This window comes from Anopheles marshallii, chromosome 2 (genome assembly GCF_943734725.1).
Source record: "Anopheles marshallii chromosome 2, idAnoMarsDA_429_01, whole genome shotgun sequence".
Taxonomy (NCBI): domain Eukaryota; kingdom Metazoa; phylum Arthropoda; class Insecta; order Diptera; family Culicidae; genus Anopheles; species Anopheles marshallii.
The window spans coordinates 6,902,064-6,927,643 of NC_071326.1; the positions used below are offsets into that span (position 1 = coordinate 6,902,064).

Below are 25,580 nucleotides of genomic sequence, written 5' to 3' on the forward strand. Positions count from 1 at the left end.
GCGAAATCCGAAGTAGTAGAGGAGTGCTCTCACGCGTGTTTGGTGGCAGGATCAGATGGAGTCGAACCTGTCTGAGACTGGTTGCAGCCGTGGATGTAGGAATGCAGCCCTGGACCGAGTTTCGAGGAAGCGGATTGACTACCTGGCCTTGCCCACACCACGTGCTCAGCCCCGAGCAAGCCAAGACGAAGAAGAGAGTTTCACCTCATCCGTCCTGATATGTGTACCTATCTGCCGCAGAAGCTACTTCCAAAACAGTGACTCACTTGTGGAGCAAACGCGAATTAAAACAATACCCAATTCATTGCACTTTCTAAGATACACGTCGAATAAAGTGCGACTTCTTCCTCATACATCATATATCACCCAATCGCGATAAGGTGCACATGGAAAGGAGGATAATTTCTCACATCTTCAGCATTGACAATTAAAAACTCTCACGCCCCACGCACACGGCATCGGACCGTAGTGCGGTACAAGAGGAACAGGAGAACACAGCTCATTAAAAGCAAACCAACGAAGCAAGAAAACAAACGCACAACAACCAAACAGCCCCCAAACTTCGCGTGCGCGTGCTGCCAATGTTCATTGCCGATCGGATATCGACATGCGTGGTCTTGGTGGTGTTGTGGTACCAAAACAAACATTTGGCTTACTGATCGCTCAACAGAAGAGAAACAAAAAGCGAGAGCCATTTTTCCGGGTGAGTAAGATGGGAAAAGGAAAATCCTCCAAGTGATTAATCCGATTGTGCTTCTCCGGCGCTGATGGCGGTCTTCACTTTCTCAGCAGTAGGAACAAGGGTATGGCCTGCTTTTGTGCCTTGGAGGCGAAATATATTGTTTGTTGTTTTGTTTCGGCAGAAGGAACATATCTTTCTTCAGAGCTTTAGTTGTTCTGGATATCCAATGCAGAGTACCTTACGATTAAAAATAAAAAGACTTGTACTTGGACATGTTCGCAGCGGTAAACAAACAAAAGACAGAATGCATAATATTAGGCGCAAAGTAACAGCGAGAATGGGAGGAATACATAATTACCAGACGGTTTAGGGGGCTGACAGTGACACGTAAATTGCTACACAAAACACGACACTTCTTGAACTGCTTCCGACCGATCATCTCCCGCACATCTCACGGTTGTAACCTGTTCTGCGTGGATGTCGAAGTCGCGGGCTTACTAACGCCGGAAATGCGGCAACCGAACGATGTCCGTGCCATTGAACCTGCCGCGCATTGTCTGCGGCACGCATGTGATGATAACCGGAAGTTCACACGATGTCGAATTGGAACTGCTTAATGCTGTAAGGGTCAGAGCGACCGTCTAACAAGAGTTCTAAACGCACGCGGCGTTGGTGCAAAAGTGTGAAGCCGCAGTGACGATGGTCACGCGAGAAACAGCTGCGTTAAAGATAATCGCCACCATCGGTGCTGGTGGAAATATTTTTGCCATTTTCATATCGCTCCCCCTTGATACACCGATGCAGCAAAGCGTGACCACATAAAGGGCAACCGTTCCTTCGTGGTTTCAGCAGTCCGAACGTACGTTCGGCAGGGGTTTTTCGGTGCGTTTAAAACACGCAAAGCTAGGATTTGTCCGGCTCGGATCGAGTTCTAAGCCCGCACGGATAGAACTGGGCAGCATAATCGCGCCAGCAAGACGGAACGGAAGTCAGCCGTGAACCGTGATCGGGCGAGAGACCCCAGAGCAGCATGACGCCAGATGATGGCGATGCGCTTGGCTCGTTCCGGGCGGCTCACTAGAGGGAACGGACTGTGCAGAACGAGTAACATTGTTGGGTTGGTTGGAAGGCTTTGCTACTTAAAATGCAAACTGGTAGAATTGGGGAACACAAATCGCTCTGCAATGAGTAGACTCAACAACCGAGGAACAGTACAGAGAACAGTGCGAACAGGGTTGGCAAATGTATGTGAAAGTTTCCTACTCGTCTGTGTCACTCTGTTATTTGATGATTAATTTTCTTATTTGTTCATGTTTTTGTTGTTAAAAGATAATAAAATAATTGAAATTTTTTTTATTAATCCATTATGGCGAAATTTGCGTTTTTTAACAATATTTAAATACATTATATGAAAATTATTATAGAAAGAATACTTTTCAGTGATTTTAGTAAACGAAGTTACTATTTCTAAATAGAAAAGTGTTAAGATTCAACTAAAAACTTTAGGTATAATTCTAGTCCTATAAAAAATAAATTAATTGTACGATATTTGCATACTTTCGGGAGTTATGACACTGAAATAATGAAAACGAAGTTAAAGTCAATTTATTATCGAATTTTTGGTATGTATTATTAGAAATTATTTTATATTATGCTGATTGAATTGTATTTATTGCGTATTTTTTTACAACTAAATAATATTTTGTGGTGGTTTAACCACAATTGTGTGTGTACCGCTGTCCCAGTTTTGACAACCCTGCTGTCTGCGCTGTGAAAACGATCATGGGGGGAAAGCACCGAATGATCCTCACCGCAAGAGATAAACGCAACGCGAGTGTGAAGCCATTCTACAGGGGTTTTACAATATTTTTAATCAGGATTAAAAAATTTAGCCACATGTTATTAGCTTAGAAGGCAAAGTATTGATTTATTTATTCCACTTTCAAAACATCTTTGATAGTAAAAATTTTAGCAGCAAATTCGGAAAGATTTCGTGAGTTTTACATGCAACGAACCGTGACAAACCCTGCTTTTCTCTATTTCCCTCTCGCTCGCACGCACATTCGGTGGTGTTTAGCTGTGTGGAGCCTACAAAAGCGTTGGAAGGGGAAACGCTTGGCGCTGGCGAGTCTGCCGCGAGAGCCTCGAGATGTGCCGCCAAGCATTCAATGCATCACCAAAGCTCGGCAGTGACGGACGTGTACCGCGGTTCGTCGTTCGTTCGTTCGCAAGTTACAGTGCTGTGTATGTGTGTCGCAAATTTACAGTACGCACCATAGTGTTTTAAATCCTGCTCGATCACAAAAAGCGTAAGAGAAAGAAGAAGAACAAACCAGAGTCAGTGATCCTCTGGCGGAGGAGTGGTCATCGGGGGAGGGGATCGAGCGGAACGATCGCTCTGTCCGGTACAGACACACAAACACACGTTCTACCGGAAGCGTAGCGTGCAGAGTGGAGAGAACATGGCGTCCAGCAGCGATCGTCCACCGGTGCCCGAGCGTGGCGTTTCGGTTTAAAGCGTGTGCCCGGGATCCGTTCCAGTTGCATTGTTGGTTCCGTGTCGGTGATGTTTGTGATTACGCATTGACGCAAAGTGACGCGCGTTGTTTCCGTGGGCTCCACCGTGCGTTCGGTGTGGCTGTGTTTTGTTTTGTTTGCAAACCCGATCAAACACCTCATTTCAAGCGTGACGGTGAAATTTTGCTGCCGGAGTGATTTCGTATGCGCCGCGAGTACGCGAGCGAACGTGAAGGTGAAATCAAGCACAAAGTGTCGTCCGCCTTATTAAAGCGTCGTGTTTTGTGGCTGAGTTAATACCAAAAAAGGCAGCGAAGCGGTTGTGTGCTAGTGAAATTGTGCTGCACAGTTCGATCTGTTGCACCAGCAATAAATCGCCCCAAAAGGGGAAAAGTGTGGCTATCAACAAGGGAGGATGAAATTCTATTCGATCATGCACAAAGTCAGCGGTACATTCTAGCCAGCAGCACCCATCCCACCGTTCTGCAGCGTGCTAATTCCTGTTGGATATCTTCAACGCCGGGTAAGTGTGGGAACAGGCAACTAATTGGCATCACCAACACCAAGAACTGCGAAACATCCTCCAGTACATGGAGACAACAAGAAGAAAAAAAAAACAACCTAAACCGGCCGAGCCCAAAGTAGGCAAGGCTTTCGAAGGGAGAGCAAAACAACCACACGCCCATGGCTGGCTCTCTTTCGCACTAGTCACACGGGTAACCTTTAATGACCGCCTCGGTGCCTCCGCTACTCCCGGCAACCAGCATCCGGAGCCAATATCGATGCGATCCTCAGCCGAGAGAGATTCCGGTTTCTTTCCCTTTTGCTTTCATCCATCGAGATGCGAGCCGCGTTAAGCTTCCAACCGTTTGCCGCGAGAGGGCGCTCTGTTTCGTCTGCCCGCAAATAGTTTGTCTCGCTCTCTCTCTCTCTCTCTTTCTTTTGGCTCGGTGCGAAGATCATCGGAAGCGCAAGATCGGATTTGAAGTTGATGGAAGCGAATGTTTGTAAATAATTAATTTGTCAAGTGTCTTTGACACTGCGAGAGCCCCGCTGGAACGCCGATGCAGAGGTACGCGAAGGGAAAAGAAATCACTTTTCACTTTCTTTCACCGTGTGTTTACATCACGACGGCTTTTTTAGACGAAATGTGAAATTTACCACAAAGTGGAGAATGAAAGCAAGAAGAAAAGAAAACAAGGTGGTAACTTCCGTTTTTTGGGGCCAGCCGGTGCAACAATTTAGTCAACCGTGTGTTCTGTTCGGTCGATTGACGGTTCCGTTCGTGCGTTTCCGTCCGCTTTTATTTCCTTTTTGGCGAATGTCGTGATTCCAATCGCTAATTTTTCACACGAATTCCACTGTCTGCCCGTGTCTGTGTGTGTGTGTGAGCGTTTTCCTTATTTTTTGTTAATTTTCCTCCTCAGCATCCCACTCACATTCCCCATCCCCGTTTCGCTCCGTGAAGCCGTTTCGTATTTCATCATCTGGTCACACGAACTGTGGTAACAGACCTTGCGAGGTATGAAATGCGAATAATTATAATTGAGAAAAAAAAGTATGCCTCCCCCAATGATGAGCCCAATGAGGCCTTGCCGCGTTGAGCGTTACAGGGTGGGTTTGTTTATCCATTCGATGCACTCCTCATCTGAAATAAAAACCCCAAGGGGTTGATCGTGTGTCGATGATGCATTCGCCTCGACGGACTCAGGATTCCTATCTCACACGCTCTCTCTCTCTCTCTCTCTCTCTCTCTCTCTCTGGCGGAGTTTGGGGACAATGTCATCTCCGGGTATGTTGCAGGCTTATGTTGCGCTCCGAGCACTAGTGGCCTTTCATGTTTCGTTCCCCAACCCTCGCGCACTAGTTCGAGTGCTTTTCACGAGCTCGGGTGGCTTTGCTTCTTTTTTAATACGTCCCCTCCCGTACGGTAAAGGTTACGACATCTCATCGTCTCTCCGTGCTGCTATCTCACTCACCACCAGGCAGGTTTTCCCAATGTTTTATTACGCCAGCTCCGGCATAACCGCTCCACCAACTCCGCCACCACCAGCTTGCCGCACAATTGACGAAAAGGGTCGCGATCGTATGCGATCATACGGCCATTTAATGTGCGCTTGCGGGCGTCACTATCGCATCACAGGTTGTCGTTGGGAGCTTGTTTTGGGGGCGGGAGGATAGTTTTTAATGAATGGTTGAGGTTATGAAGCTACCAGTCCAATTGGTTCTCCACTCCGCTCTCAGTTGTTGAGTTTTCAATCGTTTTGGGAAATTTTAACATTTTCCAAACGATCAGCATGAAGTATTCTTAACATACGGAACAGCTCAGTTTTGGACGAACTTCAAACAATTGAGCAAGGGAACAAAGTGATCCGGGATAATCAGGAGTTATCCCGGAAGTATACGACTTGGTGGTGTATTGCTAGCAGAACTGGTCCAAAATCCCATCCGGACCAATCCTCCGTACGCAGGACTGAGTATCCAGCTACGGGTAAACAACGTCAAAGAAAGCCAGGCCTAGATCTCCAGAAGTTTGTTGTTACCAAGATACCCGCCTGAAGGGGGATCTCAACTGAAGGCGAATTCCCAAAAACTTGTTCAAAACTTGTTAATAGATTGAATTCTTGCCATAGCTTGAAACATCAGTTCATAGTATCTTTCCTATCCTTTCCTAATTCAAAAATTCTTGGTTTCCAATTCTTGAATATTTGATTGAATTGTTAGAATTCCCAATTTCTAATAGAAATATTGAAGGTCTAAAAACTAATGATAATGAGTTGTTTTTGGTAGCGTTAGATGGCAGCAGTACTGGTGTAATTGCCATTATTTTTATACATTGAATCCGAAGAATAAAACTTCACTTTTATGAGAAAAAAATTAAAAGATCTTGTCGAGCAACGCCACTTCCTCACAATATGCCCATTAGCAAAGTATTCCATTAGCCTCCTTCGGCTTATTCCATCAACACTTCAATCTGATCAATCAGCTCCATGCATGGTCGCCACTGCTGCGTGGCCCATGTCCCATGGTACCCGCTGCCCTCCTGCCGCGATTGCATTGCAAAACTGCCTCCGGCTCGACGGGCCGCACTGTTTCGGCCGGGCCAGTGATCGCTATGGAACGCTTTTCATCGCAGCGCCACCGATCAGCCAACCAGCAAGCGATTCTGCAGCTGCACGCGAACGCGTCGGGCTGGCATTTGTGTGTGCCGCCGAGCCGGTCGATCTGTTATTGTCGGGCGGCGTTGTATGGCTACTGCGTCGCCTCCTGTTTTTCCACACCCCGTGCGTCCCCTACCCACCGGAGGAAGGGGAAGGCCGTTTTTGGTCGGGTTTTCCCACACACATGGCGCGACGCGCAGACCCAGCGGCCCGGGGAGCGACCCGTTCAAGGATAATTGTGAAATAATTGTGTGACTGAATTGTTTAAAATTTTTTGAAAAAACTCACACTCGGTGTTGTATCGAATCTCTTCTGTTCTCTCGTGTTCTCCTCATCGGTCTCTCTCTCTCTCTCTCTCCCGCGAGATGTCGTGCATTATATTCTCCTTGTTTGGATTTGATGCCCTTTCGCGGATCGTTTATGACCTTTCGGATTCATGCAGCTACCTTTCATGCACGGTGCAGCCGCCGTTTGATGTTCGATCCACCTGCAGCGGGAGATGAGTTGACTGTTCACTGTCCACGTGGACCGTGTTTTGGACGGGTTGTTCGGTTCGGTTCGGATCGCGTGTAACAATTTGCTCGTTTCCCGTCAAAACCACCCTCACGACGTCAAGGATGGATCAGTTGTACATGTTGAGTTGATGTTCGGTTCTGTTCTGTCATTATGACTGATTCTCTTCTGAACGCATTTAAGTATTGTGGAAACTGACGTGGGCTGGAAAAAAAACAATCAAACATTTCGAAACATTATGCTTCTAGTACCTTATCAATTAACTCTACTGATGATAGACGTGATGGATGCATATCAATGACCTGCTTAAGCGAATCATCGTGGGATCCATTACCGATTCGTTGCTGGTTTGTTGTGTACGGAGACTCTCCTTTTGTGGGTTGGGCAATCATTTTCCCTTCGGATAAACGAAACCAGTCAAAATTCGTTACCTTATCGATTCGATGTTGCTTTTGATTTTCGCTTTCGAGCGGTGAAGGAAAGAGAAACGAACGCACCCGAAGCCGCAACCATCGGTAGGTAATGATTAAAGTTTCTCTTTGCGGGAAAAGTGCGGCATCAGGGCTGGGTTGGGTTGTTTGTGATGTTGTGTGCCCTTGAAGGGTATGTTTCGATGTTGGTTTTGTGAAATTTTGAAAGCATCATCATTGAGGATGTTTGTAAAAATTAACTCAACGCTTAAAAAAACAACCTGGCAAGAAGATATGAAAACCGTTTCATGTTAAGTGTAAATCAATTTATGCTTTTCTTTATATAAATCAGTATTTTTCGTTTCCAAAACTTCTCATCATTTTAGACATATTAAAAATGGTTTATTTTAAAGTCTTCTTGTTTATGTTTGTTACATAATGTTATGTAGTAATATTTCGTCTAAACATCCCCTTTCTCCCACACCCATGCATTTGTGGCATTTTCAAGGGTTTTGTGTTGTTACTTTCCTTTTTCCACGCATGTTAACGATACACACGATCGGTTTTCCATCAAACAAAGCCGCCGATTAAACATTCTCCTCCCCAACGCGCAACGTAATATATGGATCGATGGATAATTACAAAACCATTCGTACGTCCACCGGTGCGCAAAATAACAACAAACAGCAACAAAAAATAATCAAAATTAGTTCAGTATGTGACGAAAACTCAGTTCACTGCTCCACCTAACCGAGTTGTGAAAACGTCGGCTAGCTAAAGGTGACCACCAGTGCATTAAGAAAGGGAGGAAAATGCACACAAAACCTAAAACCAAAAAAAAAAACACTACAACAGCATTCCAAGCATGGGTGGGAAATTTTTTAAGCCACCCAGTGTCGTTGCAGCTAACCCAAAGTGTGATCGCATCACAGGGTTTCTTGTGGGCTACAGCATCGCGGTTAATTAATGCAACATCTAAAGCTTCAAGTGTGTGCGATTGTGACGAAATTTGCACTGTCCCATTATGCATTAAGACCGTAGCGCTCGATCGCCAAATATGATCAACTGTGTGAAGGGCACGGTTGATTTAAAATTGAGTTTCGGCTGTTGTTTTTTTTTTGCCTTCAAGAAAATCGATCAATGATGCAAATTGTGTGGCGGAGGCAAACAAAAAAAAAACGCATTATGAGTGATGCAATTGTAGATTGTGCCGATTTATGTCGTAATAACTGAAAAAGGCAAGTAAAGGAATTTAAATATGATGGAAATACTAAAAAACACAACCAAAACGTAACACAATGAAGCACCTCATGACACTATAAAATAGTGTATTATCTTTGTTGAAATTAGTTCATTAACGTCAAAGCGGTATTAATGAGCTCATTTGGTGTTAATGTACCAATCGACGGTTCGTCGCTTGGTTAAGTCTTTCGTATGCACCTGAATGTATGCAATAACTATTATTTGTGTCTGAAGTACGGCATTTGAAGTAATGTTGGAATTATTAAGGTGTTATGGGAAGAAAAGAAATCCTATGACGGAATCTGTTAAACAATCGAGCAAATATTGAAACCAACTTGAGATTTGCTAACGGATTTGTTGTGATCGAAACTTTCGCTATTCAGAACCCTCAAGAATTCGTGAAAATTCGTAAAAATAGTTAAAATAAAGTACAATTATCTTTTGATTTTGAGAACTCTAATTTAAGTTAGTGTATGTGTTCCCCTGAACTGTTCTCTTCCATCCCCCTCTAAAAATAGCTTGATGGGAAGACAAATCTATAGGAATTTTTCCAACCATGCGTATGTTGTTTTTTTTTTATTATTTCTAATTCGTGAGCGTCAAACGGTGATCTCTTCATCAAGTGTTTCCTTTTTCCCTCAGCTCTAATGCCCACTAATTCTTCAACACGATCAACCAACCGATCGATAATGATGATGATCTTCACTATTTGCGCACCGCGCCGTGATGCCTTACGATGGGGCGCAACATCACCGCGGCCTTGTTTTTGTTCAGTTTCGTTCCTTTCATCCCCCCATTGTCGATGAGTTTCCTTGCCGGTGGCATTATAATTATTCCTCGCGCTATGATGACCCTTCGTCGTCATCTTCCTTCATGCGCCATGCGCCATCGAAAGCTTTTGGGCCACCCAGCCGGAATCCCGCAATACTCGCCCCACCCCGTAATGAGTGCGGCCAGCCAAAGAATGTGGAGAAATATAAAACTTTTCAGATGTGCCACCAGATCGTGTGCATCTTCTCCGCACAACTCCGAAATGCCTCCGAGCATACGGGGCTATTAGGACCAAGGACCAGCTCACCGGTGGGCGCGAAGTGGTTTGAAGGCGGTATGAATCCGGTAAAACGTGAATAAACACACTCGTGCCCGCGTGCACGCCAAGTGCAAATTACGTTTTATTGCAGCATCTTCAAACCCGCGCTGGGTGAAAGCCGTCGACGAGTGGTCTAACCGGGTGGTTTCACCAAATGAATTTAACACGCGAAGATCCATCGTACTGGGTCCGCGTACGTCCCCGCATCTAATGATGATTTCTTACTTAGGACTATTCTTTTCCGTCAAATTTAATTAATTTTAGGGCCAAAAACTTAATTAAAACCCCCGGGACAGCGGTGTGCGGAAGTGCCGTAACGTTTTGCAGATGGCCTGAGGGTTGAGCTCGTTGTGATGAGTTAATAGCGATGTTAGAAAAACTTCCTTTTCCAACCCTGAGATCATGCGACGAAACATCCTCATCGGTGACCGTGGCCTTTTTTTCTAACATTTGTTTGGTAGTGGTAAATAAAAACAAAAGATCCAAAAGACCACCCCCACTGCTGCTGGCGGGGGTCCCAATTCTCGACTGTCCGTCGTAGTGCCATCCAGCGGGGTGTCCTTCGAGCAAAATTTTCCCATCGACAAAAAAATACCCGACATACACCCCTTCCGAACCGTTACGGTCATTATGGAGAGCAACTCTGTACGGCGAAACGAAACAACACCGGTACGGAACGGAATCGTCCAAATCACACCGTTCAAAGCATCGTTCGCGCAACGGCTGTAATTCATTTTTCCCTTGCTCATCTCCGGTCCGGTGGCTTGATTTCTAGAACGATTTCAACACCATTTTTCCGAAACCCCCTTCAGCGAGGGTGATTTTGCGCATCAGGCCACATAGCGCACGCATCGGTGTGTTGACATTGGAAGTATGCAAATTTTTCAACTCGCCCAGTGCTACAATTGGGCTGGACTGAATGATCGTTACCAGGCAACGGTGCACAGTTTGCTATGGTTCCGGGTATTGTTCCTACAAAGGTGGCGGGAATGTAGGACGGGACCAACTGTTGGTACTCTATGTAACTTTCGATCTCGCGCGATATGATTCGAAACAGTTGTTGATTGACGTTACATCGGTTGAACTGTTCAAGGTGATGAGTAAGTCGATCGATATCTGGCCTGATGTTAAAGATCGCTCCGCTATTCAGTTGGTTTTGTTATCCGGGTCTTTGTGTGCTGGTGGTTCCGGAACTCCGAATTCCAAACCTCCGGAGTTCCAGAATAAATAAATCTGACAACTTTTACTGAATCATCAGGTACATTGGAATGTTTGAATTTGACACTTTGCATCGCATTAAACATAAAAAAATTGTTGAAATTTGAATTTCGGAAATGTATAGTACAGTCGGGTAAATCAAGTTCAGTTTGATGAATCTTTGAACACGATTAGTGATTCTGAGTCTACGAATCTCAACAGAATCAAGATATTCCTCATTTTTATCTTTAGCCAATGCAATAAAATTATTGCATAGATATGAAATAACCCAAGTACTAATAGAATTCGATTGCACAGACCATTTCAATCGAAATTTATCAACGAATCATAAAGTTGATTAGTTGACAAAACTCAGGGATTCTTCTGGGTATTCAGAAAACTTTGGAATTCCATAAATCCTTGAAGATTTTAGAAAATTCATGAACCTTCTGGTATTCTTCCATCTTTCGTTAGTCTTTTGAGAGTTTGCTCAGGATTTCAATGAATCAGTCAACTCAAAGTCATTTGCTAAGCACACTGTATCATTGCTACTTGTATTCGTCAGTAATGAAACCAATCCTTTGACTTTGTAACATATGAAACATCCGTACTTATATCTCAATATTATTCATTTTTTCTCTTTTGATTGGTTAGAACTCGTCTGTTACATACTGCTTTAAATTTTCTTTACTGAATTTATGTTTCTGCTGCTAGAAATAGCCAATCCTAGTAACCCCTATAAGGGGTCGATCGAGTTGAAATTCGTGTACACGACCTTCAATGTATTCAGACACCCATAATTTAGATATATTGCATACATTTATGGCACGATCATTTATCATGTTTAATTTATGGCAAAATGTGATAACTAATAACAATGTTTAACGACAGAGGAAACCCCAAATCGTTTCCAAATGAATAATGATCGCTATTCTTGCTAAATGTTTGATGGAGAGAAACCGCCCACTAAACATTTACCATTACCAGAACATTACCATCTGCAATCGCGGGAGTCTACTGAATGTCACACTGACTGTTACAATTCATGAACTGAAAGACCAAGCGGTTTTATTATTTAAAATTTGATCTTCAACCGACTTGTTTGTCAACATTGCGTTTATGTTTCAGATTTTATTAGCCGTGCTCTGTGTGATTTTCCCTCCGTTTTTCTAATTACCTGCGAAAAGCACCCACCGACTTGCAGACAATACAGCGTCTCTGTACAACAAGAACGCCACACCACGGCAATTGAACGGATGGGGGGGGGGGGGGGGGGGTACCAGCACCAATGGAAAAAATTGGCATTACCCACAGCAAAACTCGCCCAAAAGAAGGCAGAAAATAAATTTGCTGGGAAAAACAGTCCGCTATGGCGGTACAAAGTAGCTGCCGGGCTGGCCACGAATCCCAACCCTGGTAGATAATCCGCCTATTTCTAACCCTCCCATCCCTGCATCTGGCTCCCATTTGATGGCTCCAAAAAGGGGACGGGGAGGGGGGATAGAATGCGCGCTCGCGAAACAAAACCGTATTAAAAGAATGCAAACAATAATAAAAGCTGAACGAAGCGTTATACCCCGGGCAGGGGTGGGACAGGGCAATTACCCTCCGGCTTTCCTGACATGCAGCTGCTGCTTATTACGCAAATTTTATGCACTCACCACCAAACAGAGCAGTCGCCGCCATGAACGATCGTACTCCAGTTCGCCCTTGCCCCATAGCCTCCCGCGTGTTTAATGGTGGCCCACGAACATGTCTTACGCTCGCATGTGTATGGGTATTTTCACCAGTGCTTTAGTTTATCTTAACCCGCATGCATTTGGGGCCGAGGGGCATAAGTGCTAGAACCGGGTTTTGTGGCATTCGGGTGGTTTTGGAAAATTCTCTCGCTGATGTGTGTAGAGCGTGATGTGGGGATGGCAAGTGGTACTTATTCAAAAGAACGAACAATTTTCCCTTCCCCTATCCATTGGTGAAAGAAAGAAAAACACTTAAGAGCTTTTACCCTCATACTAAGCTAAAGACCACAGGGAAAGGGAGTGGATGCGAGGGAGGGAGGGCAATTTTCTCCCGTGTCGGTTCCATCATAAACACCCGGCGAATAACCTCCGTTTGACCCTCGCACAAGAACTAACCGTAGCGAAGGAGAAAAAAACACACACACAACCCGTTACGTCCCTTTTTGCGGAAGAAAGCTTGCGGTTTTTTGTGTACGCATGGTAACATTACCCGGCACCACCACGCTCCCGTCATTGTTCCCTCGCACCCGATTACACCACACACAGCCCGACTCGCAGCCCGGGTGTACGCGAGAAAACCCGTAAGGTCATAGCCGCCACCGGTGGTAAAGGGTTTTCCGTGGGTAAAGGAAAAGCGTAACCAAACAAAATCTGTTCAAGTTGCAGCTGCATGCGCCACACCACACAACACACACCCCGCTGGGCCCTGGGAGGCCTCGGACAAACAGCTGATTTCGAGCAGCGAACTGCTGTTTCGTAATCTGGACCGGTTCGGGCGGTTCCAGGTTGGATAATATTCTGGATACGCGTGCCGTGCAAATGGGTGGTTTTAGGTTGTCGATGTTGTTGGTGATATTCTTCCATGTGCTCTGATGAACTCTGCATGTGTAACTCTTGCTATTTCAGGAGAAGTCAAATTTATTGACGGGATACATTTTTTTTTATCGGCACAACAACCTCAAGAGGTTTTATTCTTGTCAGTTGAAAGGTCTCAACAAGAGCCATTTCTGGCTTTGTTTAACTTTATTTACTCGTAGCTGGATAAACAGTCCGGGTGGGATTTTGGTCCGGTCCTGTTGTGTGGAGACCAGCGCCGTTATCAATACACCACCGTGCCGCCTCGACGTGATACTTTAGCGGCTTATTAAAAGTGGCAAAGATGATTGCTTTATTGTTGGCAAGGCATGACCAGAATAAATTTCTTTAAAAATGTGTTTGGTCGTACTATAAAATTAGACAACTTTAAAATAACATAACTATATAATATAACTATAAAATCAACCAAATCATCCTGCTTGTGTGTGCTGCAAAATTAAACAATTGTACTATTTCAAGTTGAGTGTTATAATAATTCCTATAATAATAATATTTAATATCAAAGAGCCCAATCGTGTCGTTCTAAAAGAAGTCATTTTAGTCAACTACATAGCTGCAATGCTTGATATTAATGTATTATTTTATTTTATTAAGTATTATTATTTACTTCACCCAATAGGTGGTTTCATTAATTAATTATTTATTAATGAACAATTAATTTATTAGCCTGTTTAATTAATTTCATCCAAAACATTCAAACTTAAAGGGATAAATGTCAACAAAAGAAGCATGAGTTGCATATGATTCCTCTGCATGATGAATCTTTTGAGAAGACTAACGCGTATGAATGATCGGTAAAGAGTCATTCGAATCAAGGTTGGGGATTCATAACCCAAAGACTCAAAGGTTTTTGTAATCCCAGATATTCATGAAACTTCCAAAATAAAACATTATGATTATTCAATTGATGTCATCTAAACATCTGTGATGTTATTAATATCTAAGAGTAGTTAAATGGTAAGGAAATCGGAAATGGCATTTTCATATCTTTACAGAGATACAAACAAATCTCATTCAAACATAATATTGTAGCCTGAAGAGTTACATAACCTTAAAAAAATCCCAAATGTCTAAAATAAGGTCATATTTTTTCGTGGATACCCCACAGTTCCATTTTGAATATCGAAAACTCCATTTCAGGTGGAATCGATATTTCACTTCCCAGAAAAAATAACACTAATCTTTAATGATACAAAAGCAAATCTCCATCAATCGCCATCGATTCGGTCGATTCAAACAACCCCAACTACTAAGGTGGACCACTCTAAAGGGCTCATTTCTTATTTACGTTTTCACCTTCTTCCCGTTTCCCTCACCTGCCTTTGCTGTTCCACGCCGTACCATGGTTCATTAGGTCACCACCACGCGGTAGTGCAGTAGACTGGGCGGGAAATTTACGATCGAGCCCCGATCGCACTAGGCCGAAAGGAACCGATCGATTAGCCGGTTCATTTGAGCTGGGCGAAAGAGAATGATTAATCGACCGTTAATGGTACTACCGGGCGGCCGGATTCCCGATCCCAAAACTGCACCGGATTTCGGCCGGCTCCTCCACTTAAGCATCCCTGCTTCGCTGCACCACCGCCACCGGCCCAGGGTGCTCGCGAGTTGACATAATCGAGCTTAAAAGAAAAAAGGTTGCCCAACCGGAACCGTCCGAAGCGTTTTCCATCCGCCTGAATCGATCGAGCCCATTGTGCTTGTGCTCGACCAGCAAAATCCGAACACCGAAAAGTAGGCTAATAGGGAGGAAAGGTTTCATTTAGGACTCTTTGGTCGGTCGGTGCCGTGCTGTGTTTTTTTTTCACTGCTATTAGTTCATGTATTGTTTAATATGTTGGCGCTTTTCACGTTGCCCAAAATTCCTCATCTTTACGCTTTCTCAATGTCCCAAGCAAAATGGGGTACTTCATCACATGCGATTGGGTGTGATCGGTACCAGTGGACACGACGCAACACAATCTCTATCTATCCACCTTGAGTTACTTAGGGAAAAAACCCACCGTTGTGCCCAGAACCGGGTACTTGCCGGTAACGCGGCACGATGCCGCAACGGTAATAGTCGCCAGAGACCAACTTGTCCTCGGGTGGACCAGAAGGGTGTGTTGCGTTAATTTTTGAGCAGGTCTCGATGCGAGCTTCTGGTAGCACATTATTAGAGTGTGATGACTCTCGATCATCACACCCGGCCCGGGATCCTCGGCACGATTGCGAGGCCCCTGCAGTGCACGGCGATCATCTTCGGTACGATGATGCGCAATTCTCACGCGATTACGCGATCACAAATGGGCTGTGATGGGTGGCACCACCACGGGTGGACACTTCTCATCCACAACCATCGTCAGACTGTGATGGCCCCCCGATTGTGGTGGTGCTCGCAGGTTTGCACCACATCGACGCAGACGAGCAGCCTGTGAAGATCCCAGAATTCAAGCCCACAACAACGAGAGAAGCACCTAATCATGTCGAGGGTGGGCTTTTTTTTACTATCTATTTTGTCTTCTTTCGCTTGTCTACCCTCTTTGTTGCATTGCTTTCTCGAAGGCAAAAAACCCACCAACCACCCCCAGAAGTACACCAACCAACCAACCCCCCCTAAGGAGCGTAGTACTCCCTGTGCTTCGGTGGTGTGTGATGTAAGTGCCCGCAAAAAAAGGTGAGATAATTAGAGAGCATCGGCGGGCAGACAGTGCCGGCTCACTAGCGCACCCATCCACCCCGGACCCCCCCCGAACGGTATTATTAGACCACAAAGCCACAAATCTTCACATCGAACCGCAGGAAAACCTTTGGCGTTTTGGCGTGAAGCGATCGTTCGCAGAACGGGGATTAATCGGAGGTTAGCAAGCGCCCAATTGGTATCCCGCAACGCGTCTTTCCCATCGATGGCGCAACGATTGTGCTTCCAATTTTCGGAATCTTCGGTTACGCTTCCTGTGCTGCTAATCGGCCACTGATCATTTTTTCATCCCTCGGTTTTTTTTTTTCATTGTTTTGCCTTTCTCTTGTTCCAGGGCTTGTTTTGTTTGTTCGTGCTGTGCAGACGTCATCTACAGTTTTGATTGCGCTGCCTCAGAATGGTGGACTGCTGTAATACTCGTACGCCCGCCCCGACCGGGGCCACCATCACGACCGCACTACCTTCCACCTTTCGGGCGGGAAAAGCACGTCCGACGCGCGAAAAGTCCACACTGCACAAATCGTTGGGCGAAGGGACGGATGCGGGACAGCAGGGGCGCGTACGGACGGTGCGGCTGGTACGACCACACCAGGGCTACAACCATCGAAACCTACCGATCACGGGCAGTAACTTTGGATTTTCGATACGCGGCGGACTGGAGTACGGTACCGGGTTCTTCGTCTCGGCGATAGAACGTGACTCCGAGGCGGATCGGCAAGGATTGAAGGTGAGCATGAGGAATCGGGCAGATATTAGACAGGCACCATAAATTCTTATTCTCGCGCAGGTTGGCGATCAGATTATACGTGTGAACGGATATCAGGTGGAGGATGCAGTTCACCGAGAGTTGGCACAGTTCATCGCCAACCAGGAGCGACTCATCATGAAAGTGCGCGGACTGGGCATCTTGCCGATCAAAGAGTATGTCGAACGACCCGGATTCCGACCCGTATCAGAGCTTTCTAATGGAACCTTCTTTTGTCTTGCAGACGTACAGCGGATCCTCTCACTTGGCATGTGGTATCGTTTGGCGTTTCGCGCGACAAACAGGATGCGCTTCTGCTTGAGGAACCGTGTGGTGGGCGTGATCTGAAGGTGATCCTCTCCGTGGCACCCCGCACCAAGCTGGGCTGTGGTATTTGCAAGGGACCCGAATGGAAACCGGGCATATTCGTGCAGTTCACTAAAGAAGGGGGCGTAGCGCGCGAGGCCGGACTACGGCCCGGTGATCAGATTCTGTCCTGCAACGGGCACAGCTTCGCCGAAGCATCCTTTGGTGAGGCGGTCGCGGTAATGAAGTCCTCCCACGTGCTGGAACTCGTGGTGCGACCGAGCGCTGGGTTGGACCTGTTCCCGGGTGAGTCCAGCGGATACAATAGTTCCGCGAGCAGTGTCAATGGGGATCAGAGTCCTTGCTGGGGCGATCAAACTTCCAAGCGGTTGAGCATCGTCCGTGAAGAGTCTATTTCGCACGATCGACGTCGGCTTGCGGAGGTACCGGCGGTGCTGGAACATCCAACCGGCCCTGATAGTCAATCTGCTGCCCCTCCTCCACCACCACCACAACCCCGGCCCAGTCAGGAACCGCAACAACAACAACAACAACAGGTGCTCCAGCAGTCAAGGGGCACATTGGCCGGACCGACACGCAAGAAGAACACCACCATAATCGAGTTCTCCGAGCGAGGTGCGATCGTGAACCCTGAAGCGAAACAGAGTGAAACGAAAACGATCATTGTCGAGGTGCACCGGAGCGCATCGGCCGGCTCGATGGTGGACGATGAGTCGGGCACTGGGGCAGCGTCGGGCACGATCATTCCACCTCCTCCGCCCCTGTTCGCTGACGCTGTCGCGTCCAGTTCGCAACCAACGACAAATTCGACCACGGTCTCAAGCACACCAGCTCCGGAACAAGCGTCCACGGCAGCTGCAGCCGCCGCAGCAGCAGCTCACAGCTTGAGCAATGCGATATCGGACGAACTTCGCCGACGAGCTCAGAAGAAAGCAGCTCCCGGGGGAATGGATCCCGCTACCGGACCGGCTGCAGCACTGACCGAGCTAGAGAACCGGCTGAAAGAGAAGAATGTACGGTTGCGCCCGGTAACGATGGCCATATCTGACGAACGGCACACGGCACTGATGGACGAGTTCCGAGCCGTACATAAGCGAATGTTCAAGAACGGGTTCGATAACGCGGAACTGAAGGTGAGTGGAGGTGAGCTTAAAACAACAAAAATCGCACTCACCACATATAATTTGTTATTTATCTTTCCCTCAGAAACAAACTACAAAACCATCCGCAAACAATGCGGACCAGAACCATCCCACCCACGGGGACACCGGTGGCAATGGTACGAGAAAATCACCCAAAGGAACGATGGGTCGGGTCGCTGCGTCCGAGATGGCGAAAGCGAGCGGTGACAGCGCCGAGCTGGAATCGATCGAATCGTTCAAGCTGAACAATCCGCAACCTCCGCCGGTGCGCCCACCTTCTTACTACTTCTGTCCGCAGGCAACCGGTCCGCCGACAATGAAGAAATCCCAAAAACCGATCGCCGTCACGATCAGCGAGTATGCGACGAGTGCGGCACGCACGGAAGAACCAACCAAATCGACACGCTTCGATTTTGGGCAACTCCGTTCGGTGACGGAAGCGATTGCCGGAGGTGTTGGACCGGTGGCTGGCATCAAGGACGCATCCTCGAACCGACAACGTCACGCACCGATGACGTAAACACAGTTCCGCCGGCTGTACGGCTTCCCGTGTGGAAGTAAACGCATGTAACGACCAAATAAGATTGAAAGTTAGAGAGAAATGTCGCAGCTTTACGATAACGTTACGATAAGAAGAAAGAGAGAAAGAGAGACAGAGAGAGAGAGAGAGAGAGAGAGAGAGAGAGAGAGACCCAACGAGTCAAAACGTTGCACGCTGCATGGTTCATAACGTTCATTGCTTTTTTGTTTGTTTATGGTGATACAATATGTAAAATATGTATTGTAAATTGTTCGTAAGTGATCCAATGTAATTGATCGATTATTAAATGTGATTGTGGATATTGAAAGTGCGATGCGTTCGTTCAGCTTTTAGTGATTTACTGTGTGCATAGTTTTAGCTGCATCACATACGAATTGATTTTTATTAGTTTAAACCTCTGACTCACTTGTTTGTGACACTGCAATTCCTCAGGTTTATAAGTTATTCCTCACGAAGCTATTTTGTATCATCTTTGACAAATGGACCCTTACGATACCTACCTATTTATGTTGAAAAGATATAGGATAAGCTAAACCTTGGAATGACCTATCTGATGATGAACGTTAAGAGTGTCATGTTTTGCATTTCATAGCACTTGTAATAGCTGAGCACTATTGAAACGATCAAACTAGATCTTAATGCTGTTTCGCTTCCTCAAACGGTGCTGCCACTTGCACGCTCTGTAACTATACTAATCCGGGACTTATACACTCTGTAAAATCCCCAACCAATCACACACACGTTGACCACTGCAATCATACCGGCAATGATATCCTCCTGCACCTTAATCTTCTGCTGCCTGCGATAATAATCGTTCTGCTCATCATCGTGCTCACTGTCGCTCATGACAAATTTATCGTGCGATACTCCAGCATTCACCAGTCGAGTCATGATGACCTTTCCTTCCTCGGAGTTGATGAAATTCCCGTCAAGCATAATTCCGTCGAGATTGGGAGCCGCCACCAGTAACACGCCCAGATCCAGTTCGTTGCAGAAATTGTGCTGCATATCCAACACCTTCAGTGCCGGTAGACGAGCACCGGAAAAGTCCACCGATGCGTACAACATGTTGCGGCGCAATATTAACCATTCGAGCGAGGCCGGCAAATGGCTGGCGGGAATCTCTTCCACCGTATTGCTACCCAAATCCAGCCCGGTCAGCTTGGTGAAACAGCCGAGCGCCGTCCCATCGAGGACGCTGATACGATTCGCGCGAAGCATCAATGTTTCCAGGTTCACCAGCGTGGCTAGGCTATCGATCCGCTCCATCTCGTTGTTACGCAAATCCAGATACCGCAACGCATACACCGATCCGTTCACTTCCGGTGCGAGCACTGTGTGTATGGAATTATCACGAAAGTCCGCATACTCTAGATCGAGCGGCACCTCAAACCGCTTTAACATGGTCCCGGCAATTTGAACCGCTTTCGGACGATGCAGGGCAGCGTGAAGGGTTGCGTCGTACGCAACGATGGTGTCGCGCTGTATTAATATTTTATCGGTCGGATACGCAAGCCGTACCTTGCGCACCGTTTCGGGAACAATCAACTTTGAATGGTTTTGATTCGGTCGGTACAGGAAGTTCGGTACCGTGCAGACAAATATCTCCGATCCGGGATCACACCGGTGCTCCCACAGTGTGTCGGTATAGTTGCCGAAAGTGCCGGTCAACAGTAGAAGAAAGCTGCAATGAATCCATCAGCCAACATGAATGAACGAATCACACTGCAAAAACACAATGTTTGGATACTCACGTAAGCACACAGTCGAGCGACATCATGGATGCGATGCAAAACAACTCTCAGGCGCTACAAAAACCGGGTCTCATTCACTTCACAGTTCCTCTATAACTATTGGCCGGTCCGTGCAAAATCCGCAGACTATCCGCTGATGCTGCTCACAACCCTTACCAGAATGCACACGTTCTTATCACAGTGGCGCCATTTTTGGCCTGTCTTGACCATTGTGCTGTGACGTCCGTCTCCAGTGGAAAGTGCTATCAGTGTTTGTGCTGGCCTTCCACGCAACGATGTAACGGATTGGCTTGAACACCGAGAAAATCGGGACGAATTCTTGTTGGTCGAGGCAGCGATCGCACCCTTGACAGTGAAGGTTTTGGGATAAGAGAATCTTAGGGCGGGGAAGGGAACAGAAATCGGTCACAATTGTCAGGGTTGCGGAGACCGGCGTCGTCTCCGACATCTTTTGCTTATCAATGTCGTTTATCGAGCTCTAGGGTCAACGGATGTGATATCACCCCCGCTGTTTCCTATTTTAGTAGGATGTGTGACGTCCGTCGCAGAAAGCTTTGTCGTGTGCATTCCGCAACACATATCAGTCTTGTTTCATACTTTGCGTTAGCATCATCGACGCCGCTGGATAAACATGGAGTGTGATTTGAGGTAACTATAGATCCCCTTTCGTTATGAAAAGTGCCAAGTGATCTCAAAGAAGCTTTTGTTGTCATCAATGCAGGTTGGTAATCGCTCTGTTGGTGTACGCGACATCTTGCGACGCAAAGCACGAGTCACATGCACATCGCTGTGTTCCCGGTTCGGAACTGTTCGTTTGCATGCTCGCCAGATTCGATTATCAGCCGGGACAGGACATTCCCCTGTTTGAACTGCCGGCGGATGTGAAAGCGATACGTTTCGTAGAACCGTTCTACAACATCCATGACAACGAGAACACCATTCATATGTACGACGGCATACTGCATCGACAGCTAAACTCACCGCAAGCTGTCGAACTAACCGGGTCCTACATGACCTCGGTGGAGATCCCATCCAACCTGGAGTATGCCGATTTTTCGGACAATAACATCGATCGCTTGCATGTGCCCGCGGATCAACCGTACGCCTTGCGGTTGCTCGACTTAAACCACAACCGCAACCTGCAGGTGGAGAACATTAGCCGGCTCGTCAATTTGGAAACGTTACACCTGTCCAGTTGCTACATGGAGACACTTCCGGTAAACTTGTTCGAAAACCTAAACCGCCTTACACATCTAACGCTCGCCAACAACAACCTGCACAAGATCGATCTAAACTGGTTTCCGATGAGCCTGACGCTGCTACGGTTGGACCAGAACTGGATGACGGAGTTCCATTTCTCTGGGACCGCACGGTTACCGCTGCTGGAAGATTTAAACATCGAATACAACGACCTGACCGCGATCGACATCAATGCACTTGTGGAGACCGTACCCAAGCTGCGCCTCTTCTCGATCGGGAGGAATCCGTTGAAACGCACCGAGCTGAGCAGCATCGTGGATGAGTTGAACCGGCGGAACATAGCGTACTACAATATGGAAGAGACGAGAGACCAGCAGTGTGGCGAAGATGAACATTACTTTCGTGGTGTTTGCATGCCGGCATCCGCTTTCGCGCTCGGTTGGGTCGAATGGGTAGAGATGATAGTCTTTGTCATTGTGTTGGCGGTGTTGGCGATCGGGATCGCTTTCGGGGCTCGTTTGCTATGGAAGAGATTCTACGCTAGTTAGGCTGGGGTGTTGTTAAGGTCGAGAGAGAAAAGAGACAGGAGGATTCAAAATAAAATGAAAACATACCTTAACTTGCGATAATATTTTTAGTGTTGTCCCTAAAGCAACTTCATGCCCGAATACTCGGCAGAGTTCACACACGAGGTTCATCCGCTCAATATTTTCGCAAGTCCTGGACCACCTATCCTGTTTTGACAACATCGTCATATTTCTAGAAACAAAAACCCTGCCAAGAGTGTGAATAGAGTTCGAAACCGCCAACACTAAGTGATGCACTAAATGAACTTCAAGACGCTTCCTATCGGAAGAGATGATTGCCATTGCTTTTCGACTCCGTCTCACTTCAATAAACACCTCGGTCTCTTCAATTCGGTCAGTTCCCCTGCCTAACACTGTAAAAGGAACAAAAGCCAATAACGAGCGTTACGAAATCTAATGAATAATCTTTTTCAAAGGATACGATGACGCATCTCTTCCGTAGAATGGATCAGCCTGGATCCGGAATGCAGAATTATAAGAACAAAATTTCAACTATTCTCCAACGTTGAAGACCCGGACAATTAGTGGAGTAGTCTTCGGTTGAATTTGGAGCATATCTATTGCATCATCCCAACAGCAATCGACTCGAATAGTCGATTATGGATGCACTTTCAGTTACAGACACCCTGTCGTTGGGTTCAACGCCGACCAAGGTTGTACTAATACGAATTACTAAGAAGAAACATTACAGATAACAAGATTTACAACGAACATGATAAATTAATTTCTGTGAAAGTTATCAAGTTAGCCATTTCGCAGTACCAAACCTTGCAAGATCAACAGATCGTACACTACCATACCCTGTAGAACTATGGAAACATAAGCGTGGCGGCATAGAAGAATCGCTATTATTGCTGATAACGCTCGGAGAAGAACGAATGAATAAACATTAAACAAGCAGTATCGTGGCACCTTGTAGTTGATAACCAATGGGTGAACTACTGATGCTCGTCACTGTTCACTAGCAGTAATACATTCCTTTACAACGTTAGGAAAGGTTGTATCTTGTTGAAAGGCGTTCAGTTATCCCATTCGGAGCGTAAAAATATCTACACAAAGATGAGTTTCATCGAATACATGGCATTTACTTTATTGGCACACATTTCTACACTCTACCTGCAACTGCTTAAACTATTACAATAGACACACTAAGCACACTGGCACACGGGTTTCAATAGCGCATTTGGTACCAAATCCAGCGTACACTAAGCAAAAACACAGCCACCACTAGCACGGCTACCACCAGAAGGACGGTGCCCTTCCAGAACGAATTATCACCGATCGACACTTCGGTGAAGCATAGATCGTCCACGCGAAACTCATCGTAATCACAGTCCAAATCGTCATCGCGTTCCATGCCGATAAAGTAGGACACATTGCGCCGCCTCAGTTCGGCGAGCATGAGCTTCGCTTCGCTCTTCCCGAACTTGTTGTAAGCGATCGGCAACGTCTGCAATGCGGGGAAGGCCGTAAACACTGACGCTAGATTTAGCGTTGTTAACGAGTTTGACTCCAGATCGAGTTCTTTCAATTCGGCAAGTATGAAACCGGCCAGGTTAAGCTTACTCAGGCTGTTGCGCGTCAACCACAGTACCTGCAAACGCTTGGGGAACGTTTTAAAATCAAAGGAGGCGAAGTGATTGTCGCCCAGGTAGAGATGTGTCAAGTTGTCCATGCGCTTGAACATATCTGGATCGAGCGTTCTCAGTCGATTAGCTTCCAGATTGAGTGTTTCCAATCGCGTCAGGGCGGAAAGATTTGCCACATTGGAAAGGCGATTGTCCGCTAGGTCTAGATAGCGCACATCGTACGTTTGGGACGGATCGGTAACGATCACCGTGATGATGTTGTCGGTAAAATCACCCATTTGCAGATTGGTTGGTATGAAGAGGCGTTCCAGCCGAGTTTCGTGAATCAGCACATTGGGAGGATTGCGCAGCACAGTGCCGTGTAGCGTCAAGTCGTATTGCCTCAATTGGTTGTGGCGTTTAAAGTAGTACCGAAAGTACAGTAAGTGTACGGTACGAACGGTGGACGAAAAATTGGCAGTCGGCACTCTGTCCGGATGTTTGGCTGCTGCCTCCTCGTCGTAGTGCAAGTTCCAGATGCGGCAAACCGTTGGTTCGGTGCCCGGTTCACATTTATAGACGTAAGCGGAAACCACCACCGAGCAGAGCGTTATCAGCGCCACCACTGGCAGGTATCTGTGGAAGTGATGATGGTGATAATAACGCATCGTTAACGTCATCCTCGTGAGTATTTCCAGCCAATATATCTGGGTTCCGGCCTTACCTTCGCATTCTGGATTTTGGAACACGCTGTTAGAACTAATACAAAAGGCAACACTCGAAAGCGAACCGCTACCGATGCTGGGATCAAGAGCAACTGCGTCGTTGGCGTGTTCAACACTGACTGATAACAGCGCCTGTAGATTCGTGACGGTTCGGAACTGTTCAAGGAGGAAGATTAGTAAGTGTGAGTTCCCGCAGACAAGAGCTTGATGTGTTTTGCATATTTTGTCTAACGTACAGCTTCATTGCGAGAGTAACACACACGCACACCACAACCCACTAAACACAGATGAGTAGCTTTGAATGAGATTAATGTGCGTGTAATAACAGAGCGTAACACTGTAGATGTGCGGCAAATGAGCAAAATTTAGAACAAATTTTTTTTTCCTCCACTTTGTCCGCATGAATAGTGGGAGGAAACGGCCTTGAGATCTTCACGCTACACTGGCCATAGGTATAAATAAGTAAGCGATGAGTTAGTATTTGATTTGGTTGAGGTTGGTTGAGGGCAATATCAGCAGGAAGGAGAAGTAGTATCAGTTTCACTGTTGAACTATCAAAGTATTTGCATCTTCTGTGTCAGAAGGTTCCTCCCGTTCTTGAGTTCGATGTTCGAAAGGTTTCTGAAGCGAAATCCTGATTAGATCATTCAGATACACTGTCCGCTGTCTACGGCTGGTATGGATGTCTATTAAACAATCGCCTTTACTCCACTTTGAGGTGAATTTTTAATAACAGAGTTAACTTCTTAACGACGTCCAGTGATGATCAGATATAGAACACGTCACGAAGGGATTCTATGAACAAGATGTTACGAATTAAGATCAGAAGGAAATATGTGATACAATGAGACTGTCACTATATAGTAAATCGAGGTAAAACCCCA

General features: G+C 46.3%; 4 protein-coding genes across 4 annotated transcripts; 2 read left to right on the forward strand and 2 right to left on the reverse strand.

Moving 5' to 3' along the window:
* The first annotated feature begins 16,504 nt into the window (after nucleotides 1-16,504).
* Nucleotides 16,505-18,841, forward strand: LOC128707363 (uncharacterized). Its single transcript, XM_053802315.1, has 4 exons — nucleotides 16,505-16,834; nucleotides 16,895-17,028; nucleotides 17,097-18,312; nucleotides 18,386-18,841. The coding sequence occupies exons 1-4, from the start codon at nucleotides 16,505-16,507 to the stop codon at nucleotides 18,839-18,841; spliced, it is 2,136 nt and encodes a 711-aa protein (XP_053658290.1).
* Nucleotides 18,842-19,516: 675 nt separating this feature from the next.
* Nucleotides 19,517-20,639, reverse strand: LOC128709776 (uncharacterized). Its single transcript, XM_053804795.1, has 2 exons — nucleotides 20,617-20,639; nucleotides 19,517-20,546 (listed from the first exon to the last, which is right to left on the reverse strand). Exons 1-2 carry the CDS (start codon nucleotides 20,637-20,639, stop codon nucleotides 19,517-19,519), a joined length of 1,053 nt encoding a protein of 350 aa, XP_053660770.1.
* A 608-nt stretch (nucleotides 20,640-21,247) lies between these two features.
* On the forward strand, nucleotides 21,248-22,364 carry LOC128709779 (uncharacterized). The gene is made up of 2 exons (XM_053804798.1): nucleotides 21,248-21,264; nucleotides 21,338-22,364. Exons 1-2 carry the CDS (start codon nucleotides 21,248-21,250, stop codon nucleotides 22,362-22,364), a joined length of 1,044 nt encoding a protein of 347 aa, XP_053660773.1.
* Nucleotides 22,365-23,574: 1,210 nt separating this feature from the next.
* On the reverse strand, nucleotides 23,575-24,651 carry LOC128709790 (uncharacterized). The gene has a single exon (XM_053804809.1). The coding sequence runs from the start codon at nucleotides 24,649-24,651 to the stop codon at nucleotides 23,575-23,577; it is 1,077 nt and encodes a 358-aa protein (XP_053660784.1).
* Nucleotides 24,652-25,580: the final 929 nt, after the last annotated feature.